At 35.4% G+C, this 13,790-nt stretch overlaps 1 protein-coding gene across 4 annotated transcripts in view; it reads right to left on the bottom strand.

Annotated features, from left to right (window-relative positions):
• LOC136032708 (guanine nucleotide-binding protein G(i) subunit alpha-like) overlaps positions 1–13,790 on the bottom strand; it is a 51,716-nt gene that overhangs the window by 21,162 nt on the left and 16,764 nt on the right. For all 4 annotated transcript variants that reach the window (XM_065713016.1, XM_065713014.1, XM_065713015.1 and 1 more), the window contains exon 3: positions 10,373–10,557. In XM_065713016.1, the coding sequence (XP_065569088.1) occupies positions 10,373–10,557 (185 nt within the window). The remainder of the gene's footprint in view (positions 1–10,372; positions 10,558–13,790) is intronic.

Genomic DNA, 13,790 nt, shown 5'->3' with positions numbered 1-13,790 from the left:
ATTTTGTCGTGGGGGGGGGGTCAATTAGAGTACAACAAACATGTTGTTGGAATTACAGTATGATATAAAAGTAATAAAACTGAAAAAAGAAATCAGTAAAATATCAAAGTTTTGGGGGAGGGAGGGGGGCTTCACCTCCTTACGTGTGTGCATGATCTGAGCTTTCCTCTCCCTCTGGAGCTGAGGTAAATACGCTGAATTTGAAATGTAAAAAAATAAATAAAAATTGAATCTCACACAGAAGTTTTTTTTATACTACAGCCCACAAATTCAGATTCCTTTCAACTTTCTTAGTTTATAAGCCCCCAAAATCCAAAGAATGAGTAAGCTAGAGGAAACCATCATATGGTAAATAAAGAATATATGGGCCTAAAAAGCAACTTTTCAGTCCCCCCCCCACTGAAGGAAAAATTCCAACAGAATAAAAGCTATCAAAGATAACTTAACCCGATAGTTGTACTGTATGAACAAGATTATTCATCATAATGACATCATAATTATTCATGAAAACGACGAAATTCTTACTTTAAAAAATGCAGCAGCTATCAGTGAATCACAGAATTAAGAATTCATCAATGATTATATTAGTTTTTTTTTAGCCATTAGGGAAGAGGAGTTGCTGAGGATAAATAGTCAAAACGCGCATAAAACCGCAAAAATGAGCATAAAATTAGCAATCTAAACTTGTCTCTCTTTTTGTTTTAGCATGTCTCCGTCTTAGTAGGCCGCTATTGTGCACATTTACCATAGTAGTACGATGACTTACAAAAGTTTTTGATAAAAAACAATATAATAACTTATTTGGTGTTTCAGAAACTCATATCCCAGGGGTAGGAAACATGAAATTAGGTGATATGGAGTTTACTTACTCAGGGAGGAGACATAGACAGAGAGTAGGGCTCATGATGAATAAGGAAGCTGCTAAGTTCTGTTTAGGTTAGGAAGGTATTAATATTAGAGTGCTAATGGCTACTTTTACAACTAAAAGTTCAGAGTAGTAGTCACAGTAGTGTCTGCTCCTGTAGAATCGACTGACAAAGATACTACGACTCAGATAAACTTTACTTACAGTTACAAGAACAAAAGACAGGGTCCCAGGTAGAAAAACGGTGTTTTTATTTGGAGATCTTAACGCCCACATCGGTAAAAAAAATGGATAGATGATATCCTTGCCTAGGCAAATTTGGTATAGGAAATGAAAACAGTAATGGCTGCAGACTGCTGCGATTTTTTTTAGGGATAACAATCTAGTTATAAGGTCTAGCCAAAGTCCAAGCATTTAACTCCCTAGTCAATTCTTTTTCTTAGGCAACAACTCGGTCAAATACGAAGGTATCAGTTTTCTTCGTCGCTTCAACTAAACAAACATAAGGTTGAACTTAAGGGGTTTCTCACTCAAAATTACGATTAGGTGCAGGTTATCCTTAGCAATTCTTCTTGTAATTATTTATACAATATAATTTTGTATATGTATCTATTAACCGGCAGTTTTATGTCTGCACGCTAATTATTCTCTAGACTCTGTTTAAACAGGTTACAACAAACTAATACTTGACAGAATCGCTTCTGAACTATCCGAGTGATTGGTACCTTGGTGTAATTTATGCATTCTCACACGCTCCGATTACAGCTGCATCTAGTCTTTTGACTTCGGAACACAAATATGTAAAGTATTTGAAGGGACTGCAGCCAGGAAGTATATATTATAGAAATAAGTTTCTGATTGTTGACTAGAAAATTTTTTGCTCTATTTTTTGATACCCCACAACAATAGTGTCAAGTATAGCAATCTAGAATGCAAACCCGAAACAGGTTTTATAATTATTTTTGAATTATGAAAAAAATTATTTTTAGCTTTAAGATTTGATTAGATCAAAATATTCACCAGATTTTTTTTATTTATATTGACGTATAAACCGCCGAAATCACTAATTCAGGAACACTAGGCAAACTCCAAATGTTTAACGTGAGAGGTATGAGAAGATTCCTTGAGAGTGCTTCCTGCCATAACCAATACAATATTTGGTCATAAAATGGCTCACAAGTAAAGTGGCGTTTGCATGATGGTAAGACAGGTAACCTTATTGATTAGGTTATTGCACACCTAAGATCAGCAGAATCAATTAGGATACTAGGGTTTATAGGATTGCTGTTAAGCAAGGATCAGCATCTAGTAGTGTCTAAGGTTAATCTAAAGCTAAAATTTCGGAAGTGTAACTACCTTCCGGGAAGCTATGATTTTGGTAGACTCTAGGATGAGAATTTGAGAGAATTTTTCCAGGTACAGTTGAATACAAACTTGCGAGTTTAAAATTTGACAATGAAGAAGATGGTTGGAATAACTTTAGAAAAACAATTTGTGAAGTTGCTGATGGTGTCTTAGGGAAGAAAGCTAAACTCCAGGGCTAAACTTAGGGCGAAACTCCATGAGAAAGCATCAAAATATGAACTTAGGAGGTGTCAAGTGGAGGCAATGGATAAAATTGCCGGGGACCTAGTATAGATGCAGCTACACGGCATAATAGTAAAATATTTTACTGGTATGTTAATAAATTGAGAGGGAGTAGTCAATACAGGCTTGTCCCAGTTAAAGATAGGGACGGGGCCACAATTAGTGATAAGGAAAAAGTTAAAAAGTGATGAACAGAACATTTTGAGCATGTGGTAAACCGGGATAGAGTTACAGGAAAAGACATAGAAGAAAATGAAAAAGCTTCTGACACCTTGGATGAGAAGGAAAATTTATTCTGTGAGGAAAGATTAGCACGGTACTAAAATAATTAAAATAATAATAAGGCCCAGGCGCAGATAGTGTGATAAATCAGCATATTAAATGTGGTTGTTATGAGGCTAGAAAAAAGTTAACAAAGGTTATGAGTATGATTTTTGAAAAAAAGCAAATAACTAGAGATTTTAGAAAAATCTCTTGTATGAAAAAAGTGATAAGAGTGAGTGTGGTAAGTATAGAGACATGAGCGTGGTTTCTGTAGGTGAAAAATTAAGACTTAGAGATGTTGTAGATAAAATCTTAAAGAAAGAACCGTGCAGTTTTAGGAAGGGTAGAGATGTGCCGGCGAAATTTTAACTTTTAAATTAATAATTGAGAAGTGCCTGAGTCATCAAACACCTTTAGTCCTCAGTTTTATAGATTACGAGAAAGCCGTTGATTCAGCTGATAGAAGAGCTTTAGCGAAGGTATTATCTTTGTATGGTATGCCGGACAAATACATTTAAGAGATTAGTGTTGTGTAAAAGAATAACACTGCTGCGGTTTAGATAGGAAATAGTAGCTTGTTTCTTATTAAATAGGTGGGGAGCTGTCACCCTTTCAACAGCTATATTGAACTATATTGTTAGTCTAAACATGATTTCAGTGGAAAGAAGGTCAGGAGTCAAATCATTGTATTTATCTGAAAGCAGTTCTCATGGGAAGTGTGAAAAGTTGGGTCTAAAGTGCAGTTTTTGAGAATTCAGGTACTCCACCCCCAAATATCTACTAACCTCTCTTCAAATATCTGACACGCTATTATGCAGCAGCTGATTTGCTATTTCAGAATTTTAACTCCATAACAGAATACATACAAATGGAAAATATTCCCTCGATAAGGGGGGATGTCAAGGACCACAGGAAATGCAATGGGAGAACATGGAGTCAAATGAGGAAGTAAAAGTTTCCTGGACTCATATTATGCTGATGATTTAAGCATCCGATGATTTAAGCAGAAAGTGTGAGCAAAATAAATGAACTTTTAGAGGTTTTGCAAATTCAGGGTACTAGAATAGGTTTAAAAATAAATGTAAGAAGACGAAGTCGCTAAGCTTATGAATTTGTGAATATGAAAAAGTGACGCTGAGGAACAAAGATCGATCAAGTGGACAGCTTCAGCTACCTTGGTAGAATCATTTGTAAAGACAGTAGGTGTAGTGAATATGTTAAAAGTAGAATAGCCAAGGCCCAAGGCTTTTTTTCTACAATTGAAATTTTTTTAAAAGAATAGGATGAAAAGTCTGCAAACCGAGATTAGAATACTGGAAGCTACGATGATGACAGTGGCCAAATACGGTTCTGAAGTATGAGCGCTCCGAAAACGTAGGAAGATTTGCTAGATGTTTTTCAGAGAAATCGATTATAGATTATTTTGGGTACCCGGCTGACTGACCGTATTTCAAACAGTAGGCTGTACGAAAAGTGGGGTTCAATCCTACTTTCTAGGGCTATAATGAGAGAAAGGTTGAGATGGTTAGGGAACGTTCTGCGGATGAAGGATGACAGATTGCCTAAGATTGTCCTTTTCGGCCAACTGTCTAGGGCTAAACGAGAAGCAGGTCATCCTAGGTTAGGGTGGGAAGATATCGTTAGGAAATATTTAAGCGAAACTGGAAATTCCAGGGAGGGTGTAAAGAGGGAGAAGTAAGTGATAATAAGTACACATGACATTGAAAATGACAAGTGATTGTTTGAACTTATAAAATTGAAACTCAGGCAACCGTGTATATCTTAAAAATCAGAAGAAATTGGGACTCAATTTAAATATAAAAAAAACTAAAAAAACAGTTATGCAGATTTTTGTAGTTTTCAAATTGAAAAAAAGAGACGTAGATGAAACATGAACAAAAAAAGCTAAAGATCAGCAGAAAACAAGCTAAAACCATATGGCACCGAACAGCAACTAAAGGTGTAGCTGCTTTTAAGGTTTGGATTCAAAAGACTATTGACATACAAATTTTTTGACATTGTTGTCAAATTCAACTAAAAAGCTTTGCTTACTTATTTCCACGGTTCCAAATGCCAATACTGTTATGGTACTGCCTTAAACTTTTTAAAATAATGAAACAGTCCAAAGAAAGGATCATGGCTTCGGGTATAAATAGGCCTTAGATGGGCCCAGATGGATAAAAACATTTTTCTTTGATGTCCTTGGTCTTTTAATAATTCTACCCCAGACTACCCGAGACTAAAATATTTATGTTGCCTTTCTCTTAGAGAAAAAAAACCGGGTCTTTCTTCTAAGTTTTTCCAAATGAAATTCCGACAAGGCTCGTGCCATTTATGACTTACCGCTCGTGCCTCGTCACTGCAATGAATCCTATCTGGAAACTACCCGGTTTCACAAGCCCTTTGAGTTTGACAATTATTAACTCTATACAAGGCCGTATTCAGGGGAGTGGTTAAGGGGTTTGACCCCCCCCCCTCCGACTCGTCTGAGTCGCAAAACGTGTAAAAACACTTTTTTGATGCCTTTTTAAAGTTTTTTTACCCCCCCCCCCCACCAACAAAAGTTGTGAATACGGCCCTGAGTTTATATAAAACTCAAAAATAATCAATAACTTTTATAAGAACTATCAACACTACTTTTAAAATGTATCTGCATAAAACTTATTAGCGTTACTAATAACCCTTAATAATTTATATCTAAAGCTTATTCGGTACTTAAAAATCAATTTTGCTTCGGGAAAACAGCAAAGGTAGCTTTCCCAAATGCTCTAGGAAATCGGTAAACTATATGCAGGAAAAGACATAAGAATTATAATTATTTTAAGAAAAAAATTATTCTTCTATAAAATAAATAATTAATAAAACAAAAATTAACTCCTAAAATAATTGATATCTTTTATAGAAATAATTGTTTCTAAGTTGGATAGATTTAAGCATGTTTGTTGTCTTTCTCCTTGAGACAAAAAGATGGTTCTTTATCCCAATGGTAATGTAAAAGTTTTACATATGTTTTAAAGAAAAGTCTTTAGAAATTTCTGCAACAAAATTCCACTGGCGTTTCTAAGTAAAATGGTGGACCATCAGAACAAGAGCTAAGAGCTCATATGTGACGAGGTCGGAAGAGCCAAGAGCTCATATGATATGAGCTCTGGCAAAATTCTAAGAATCAATAGATTGCTCTAAGAGGAAATACAGAAGCTTAATGCCGGACGGGATTTAAAATAAGTGCTCTATGTCACGAGGTTCTTCTAAATATCAAAATTCATTAAGATCCGATTACCCACTCGTAAGTTAAAAATACCTCAACTTTTCTAATTTTTCCTCTTCCTTCAGCCCCCCAGATGGTCGAATCGGGGAAAACGACTTTATCAAATCAATTTGTGCAGCTCCCTGACACGCCTACCAATTTTCATCGTCCTAGCACGTCCAGAAGCACCAAACTCGTCAAGTACTGAACCCCACCCCCTAACTCCCACAAAGAGAGCGGATCCGGTCCGGTTACGTCAATCACGTATCTACGACATTTATAAGCGTTTTCCAGATTTCCGGATTTCCCCTCCAACTCCCTCCAATGTCAACAGATCTGGTCAAGATTTGAAATACGAGCTTTGACACATGAGTTCCTTCTAAATAACAAATTTCATTAAGATCCGGTCACCCGTTCTTAAGTTAAAATACCTCAATTTTTCTAATTTTTAGAACATTAACAACCCCCAGCTCCCCTAAAGAGAACGGGTCCGTTCCAGTTAAGTCAATCACATATCTATAACTTGTGCTTGTTCTTCCCATCAAGTTTCCTCCCGATCTCTCCACTCTAAGCATTTCCCAAGATTTCCGGGTTCCAAGATTTCCTGTTCCCCCCTCCAACTCCCCCCCAATATAACCAGATCTGGTTGGGATTTAAAATGAGAGTTCTAAAGCACAGGATTCTTCTAAAGATCAAATTTCAATAAGATCTGATCATCCGTCCGTATATTTTTTCTAATTTGTCCGAATTACTCCCCCCCAACTCCACCGAAGAGAGCGGATCCGGTCCGGTTATTTCCGTCACGTATCTTGGACTTGTGCTTATTCTTCCCATCAAGTTTCATCCTGATCTCTCCGCTTTAAGCGTTTTCCAAGATTTCCGGTCCCCCTCTCCCAATGACACTGGATCCGGTCGGGATTTTATAAGAGATCTGAGTTACGAGGTCCTTCTAAATATGAAATTTCCGACCACTCCTTCGTAAGTTAAAAATACCTCATTTTTCTAATTTTTCAGAATTAACCTCCCCCCCAACTCCCCAAAAGAGAGCGGATCCGTTCCCGTTATGTCAATCACGTATCTAGGACTTGTGCTTATTTTTCCCACCAAGTTTCATCCCGATCCCTCCACTCTAAGCGTTTTCCAAGATTTTAGGTTCCCCCCAACTCCCCCCAACTGTCATCGGATCCGGTCGGGATTGAAAATAAGAGAGGAAAATAAGAAGAATGAGACACCACATCCTCCCAAATATCAAGTTACATTAAGATCCGATTACTCCTTCGTAAGTTAAAAATACCTCATTTTTTCGAATTCTTCAGAATTAACCCTCGGCCCCTCTCAATTCCCCCAAAGAGAGCGGATCCATTCCGGTTATGCAAATCACGTATCTAGGACTTGTAATTATTTTTCAAACCAAGTTTCATCCTGATCCCTCCACTCTAAGCGTTCAATGTCAGTGTTTTAGAATTAACACCCCCCCCCCCAGAGCGAGCGGATCTGTTCCCGTTATGTCAATCACGTATCTAGGACTGGTGCTTATTTTTCACACCAAGTTTCATCTCGTGCCCTCCACTCTAAGCGTTTTCTAAGATTTTAGGTTCCCCCAACTCCCCCCAAATGTCACCGGATCCGGTGGGGATTGAAAATAAGAGCTCTGAGACACGATACGCTTCCAAATATCAAGTTACATTAAGATCCGATCACTCCTTCGTAAATTAAAAATACCTCATTTTTTTCGAATTTTTCAGAATTAACTCCCCCAAAGAGAGCGGATTCATTCCGGTTATTAAATTTTAATAATTTAATGGGAGTCCGGCGTATTTCCCCATGGAGAATCCACCTCCTTCACAATCCCCACTGGACGTTTCTTAAGTCAATAAAGAATTCGCACTAAGACAAATGAAAAGATTGCAAAAAAGAAGGGATTCTGGAATATTCTACACATAGTCCAAAATAAATCTAGAATACATGTGTATAATGAAAGATGCAAGGATTGACCAGGAACAATTGTAAACAAAATTGTAAAAAAAAAAAATTTATAACAATTAATATATCAAAAGAATTGTTTTTTTTTCTGAAAATGGGGAAAGCACCCCCAAAAAAGGAAGCGATCTTAATGAGAGTTATACAATTAGTTTTACCATATTATAGAATCCTACTACGGAGGCTTCAAGCTCTTATCAGCAAAAAGTTGAGTTTTTTTTTCTCTCTTTCACAGAAGAAAGGTTAGAGATGCGTGTGTTTTTTTTCATAGGGGATCATATCTGATGGTCCTAAGCTCAGAAAAATGCTCATTCGAACGAAAATTAAAAGTTCTACAGCCCTCTTAAATTACCAAAAAGATTGTGCCACAGGATAGAGAAGTTTCCTGCCATATTGTGACACCAAGCTACGATTTTGCCACATGGATCATGTTGCTATCGATTAAAAATTATGAGGTATATAAAACATCTATTAACATTTTATGCTGATAAAAAGAAAAAAGAATTATGTTGATTTATCAAATTTTTCCTTTGCAAAGCAATGGAGCCTAAGCAGTGGTGGTCCTGTCCTCTCTTGAGCCCGCGGCAAAATCTTGATTAGCACCCCTCCTCCCTGTCTCCCAAAAAATCTTCAGGCCAAATTAAAAAAAAAATCATTTATCAACATAACTATTTCCATTTGATTAACTAATTAATAATTAACTTTTTAATTAATTTTTAATACATAGTTTAAATTACTTTATTACGATTTTTTAATTAGTAACTTAATAATTTATTAATTATTTTCATTTATTAACTGTGCCCTCTGCTTTATTTTATTAAAAAAGAAATTTAAAAATTGCAAAATGGTTATAACTTCAGAGTATTTATTTGAAAATTTGTGCCCCAAAATATCCGCACCCAGGGCAAGCCCCCCCCCCCCTAAAACCTCCTCTGAGCCCAAGATAACTATCCTGGTTTCTTCTAGATAAAATTCTGGCTATACTTGCGGCTTTTCTATCTTATTACTTGTGACTAGCCACTGAAATGGACTATAAGCTGCCTAATTAAACCACTGTATAAGAAAGGTGACAAGAGTGAGTGTCGTAATTATCGAGGTATTAGTCTGGCCTCTGTAGGTAGCAAATAACTGAGTAATATGATACTTTTTAGACTGAGACATGCTGTATACAAAGTTATAAGGGAAGAACAATGTGGTTTTAGAAAAGGTAGAGGATGTGTCGACCGTGTTTTCACTCTTAGGTTAATAATTGAGAAGTCCCTTCGTTGTCAAACACCTTTGGTCCTTAGTTTTATCGATTATGAGCAAGCTTTCGATTCTGTTGATAGAACAGCGTTAACAAAGGTCTTATCGTTATATGGTATACCAGAAAAATACATTAAAGTGATTTGCGCTATGTACGAGAATAATACTGCTGCGGTTAAGGTAGGAAATGAGGTTAGCAACTGGTTTTGTATTAAATCAGGAGTTAAGCAGGGTTGTGTTCTATCCCCCTTTATATGGATCATTTTGATGGACTTCGTCTTAAGGAGCATAGGAAAGGCAACTGGAGACTATGGAACCAAATGGGGAGGAAGAACGCTCCTGGACTTAGATTATGCTGATGATTTAAGCATATTAGATGAAAGTGTGAGCAAAATGAATGAATTTTTAGAGGTTCTACGAGTTAAGGGTGCTAAAATAGTCTAGAAAATTAATGTTAAGAAGACTAAGTCACTGAGGCTAGGAATAAGTGAAGATGAACAGGTGACATTAGGTAACGAAAAGATTGATCAGGTTGGGAGCTTCTGTTACCTTGGTAGTATTATTAGTAAAGATGGTGGGAGCAGTGAAGATGTTAAAAGTAGAATAGCTAAGGCTCAGGGTGTTTTTTCACAGTTAAAAAAAGTTTGGAAGAATAGAAAGATAAGTCTACAAACCAAGATTAGAATATTGGAAGCTACAGTGATGACAGTGGTCAAATATGGCTCTGAAGCATGGGCACTCCGAAAAGCAGATGAAAATTTCCTAGATGTTTTCCAGAGAAATTGCCTACGGATTGTTCTGGGTACCCGGCTGACTGACCCTATTTCAAACAGTAGGTTGTACGAAAAGTGTGATTCAATCCCGCTTTCTGGGGCTATAATGAAAGAAAGGTTGAGATGACTAGGCCACGTTCTACGGATGAAGGATGACAGATTACCGAAGATTGTGCTTTTTGGCCAACCGTCTAGGGCTACACGGAAAGCAGGTCGTCCTTGTCTGGGTTGGGAGGATGTCATAAATAAAGATTTAAAGGAAATGCGAACTTCCTGGGAGGGTGTAAAGAGGGAGGCTTTAAATAGATTAAGTTGGAGGAGGAGCGTGCGTGGCTGTGTTGGCCTCAGGCGGCTTGGTGCTGCAGTGAGTTAGTAGTAGTTCTGATACCATCCATGTCTTTCATAACTTACCGCTCGTGCTTGGTCACTGAAATGAATTCTAAGCTGTCCCATAGCTCTAATAATAGCCATTAAACTCTGTATCGTGTTACTAAAAACAACGGGTCTGTATTGAAGACATTCTTCTTTTGTATAACCAGTTTCATGTATTATCTTCATTTGCTTCACAATTGTAGATTTCCCTGATTCTCCTGCTCCTATAATTAATACAGGTGGTTGGTTAAAATATAATACAAAGGATTTAAAATGGCCCTCTCCCCTAGGTACATACATGTCATCCGCAGTGATTATATATATATATATATATATATATATATATATATATATATATATATATATATATATATATATATATATATATATATATACATATATATATATATATATATATATATATATATATATATATATATATATATATATATATATATATATATATATATATAGCGACGAAGTCCACACTGCCTTTCCATATCAAACAAACACAACTTAGAAACAATAGGGAGATTTTTCCAAGACAGTGGAATTCAATTCACTCAATATTTCGGCCCTATGTCTAAGGGCCGTCTCAAGCAAAACATCAATATATATATATACATATATATATATATATATATATATATATATATATATATATATATATATATATATATATAAACTTACATTAAAATGTGAAATTAAAACTAAAAATGTTTTTTTTCTAACTTTTTAAAACAGTCCTAGCATCTTTACTTCACCGAAGTTCAACCAGGACTGATAAATAAGATGATGTGAGATGATAAATTCATTGAAACAAAACAGAACAAAATAATTAAATACAAGTTTTCAAAGCAGGCAGCTTTTTTGGCAGCTTGCCTCAAAGGCCTTTTTGTAATTGGTTCAATACTATATTAGCTCACTTTTAATTAAATTTGAGTATAAAGAATTTAATGAACACTTCCCCAAGTCCTTATTTAAAGAAGTTTTATTATTTATTTTGAGAATGATTTCGATTGATACTCGAGCCACAAGTTTTATCCCCAAACCATTACTAATGAGAGAAGATTTTTCAAAAAGTATTGTATGGGAGGGATTATTGAATATATGGCAAGCTAAAGCAGAATCAAAGGAGTTATTAGAACAATTGAAAATTAATGCTTTTTTCATGTCTACTTTATGCTGGTGTAGCCGTTTTTCTAGATTCTGATGTGTTCTGCCAACATAGTAATTGCCACAGTCGCATGGTATCTGATGCACCCCTCTTTGGCAAGTAACTGGGGTTTTATCTTTACCGGAGTTTAAGAAATTTGCGACATTAAAATTATTAGTGAAAAATATATACTGGTTATTTTTTGTGCAAACATTTCTTAATTTTGTTGCGATTTTTGGGATGTACAGAAGATAGATAATATTTGAGGACTTATCAGGGGCCTCACATTGTGATATATCCTTGATTTTACGGGGATGTCTTATTAGTCTATAGTTAACTATATTATAGAGGAAAGGAATGGGGTATCCATTACCAAAAAGAATATCTCAGATAAAATTTGCTTATGCATTTATATACGAATCGAAGCAAATGTTCAGGGCACTATCAACGAGAGAAGTTACAACTGCTCTGAATGATTTGTCATTCTGATATTGTTGTTTTGGCATTGATTGTCAGCTTTTTTTTGTGAGTTTTTTTTTTATTTTATTGCTCACAATGCATCTGAAAATTGTTTCCAAATATTCCTCACTTCTACATTCTATTATAATACCCACTTTTTATGCTAAAGTTTTGCTTTTTGTTCTCAATCCCTGAAGAGCAACTACTCAAACCTAAAATCACAATGCCTCAGTAATGGAAGAGTGTGTTTCATTAAACAACACAATTTTCAGTTCAAATCTTTTCAAAGGCCATCAGTATATAAGACGCTTTCAATAACTCATTCACCACATTTGTTGACAAATACTCTTAGTATAAACTGTAAAATTGAGTGTAAATAGGGGCGGGTCTGATTCGCCTCATATACGCAATTACTTGTGTTCGTATTATGTTTTAATATCGCTCTTTACTTTCATCATGGGACTAAAATAACAAATCTATACGACTAAAACCAAATTGTAAATAACAAATTTTTCGACACAATAATTATTGGGTTTAAATTATAACCTTCGCATCCAAAAATAATGGAAAAACTGGAAATGAAACATAAATAGACATTGTAATCGATTTACACTTCGTTACCTAAGACATGTATGAACTCGTATCCCCAATTACAGGAGAAGAGGCCAATTACCATTGCGCTACGGTAACTGTAACTGTCTGGTAGGTAACGGTAACTCTCTATTAAACGTTATCAACTATTAAGTGACTGAAGAAGCAGCTATTCTCAATGCAGGTTATTACTAGCATCTTTACTAGTATTAACTCTCTTTATCTCTTGACACCATCAAACTATTAAGGCAGCCCCGTATTCTTTGTTTAGCAAAATATTATACTCACAACTTTTCACAGAAAAGAAGGATGATATGAAAAATTAATGTAAATGTTTATAATAAAAAGACATAAATTCTTATACATTTGAACCACATAAGACCCTAGGAGCCAAATTTTGATATAAAAAACACTTTTGGTAATAGCCCCATTTTGTCAAAAAAGAAAAAAAAGGGAAAAAAATGCATTAGAACATTCACTCTATGACATAAACTATGACATACTCCTGCGTTAAAACAATCTAATCTAAATAAAGTTTTAAAAGAACTGTTGGGTTAAGCATATATCCACGGGGATAACAGCTTCCATTTTACTGCTGATAATCTCTGTCTATTTACTTTTAACGTCAATTGTGACCAACAATTATGACAGCATTCATCATCTTACATGGGAAGATGTAGTTTTTTTGGTCAAAAACTTTATTATGAATATTTTGTTTTGTTAATTACAAAAGGCACTAGATGTAACATTTTCTTTTAAAACAAGCCCTTAAACACTTACAACGCAAGAAAAAAGTTTTCCTTGTTGTTCAAGCAAGGGGCTGCAAGTTACTTGTACAGGATTTCCGGCCAAGACATTTCTAATGGTTTACAGAACATTTTTAGGGTTTCATGTTTATCTTTTGGTTACTATGGGCCGTGGTTCGTACTTTACTAGATTGTAGCTAATACGTAAACCATGATTAGTTATAATGGGGCAATGGTAACAACACTTCTCATCTGAGGGAGGATTCGAGTTCAAAAATTCTTTGGCAACATAAGTGTCTTCTATTATCTACTTGGACTACAGCTATCTTTTTTATTTAAATGTCCTAGTTTAACCTTAACTCATTCAAGGCAGCCTCATGTAATTTGAAAAAATGTGTGTTCTTCTCAATAGATTTTAGATTACAAATAGGATTGCAGAGTAAAAAAAAAAAGCTACAATTTTCGTCATCACATAATTTAAATTATACTGGAACGTCACTTATGG

Source organism: Artemia franciscana, chromosome 11, assembly GCF_032884065.1.
Source record: "Artemia franciscana chromosome 11, ASM3288406v1, whole genome shotgun sequence".
Classification (NCBI taxonomy): Eukaryota; Metazoa; Arthropoda; class Branchiopoda; order Anostraca; family Artemiidae; genus Artemia; species Artemia franciscana.
The sequence above is the reverse complement of the archived record's forward strand: the minus strand, read 5'-3'. Positions and strand labels throughout refer to the sequence as shown.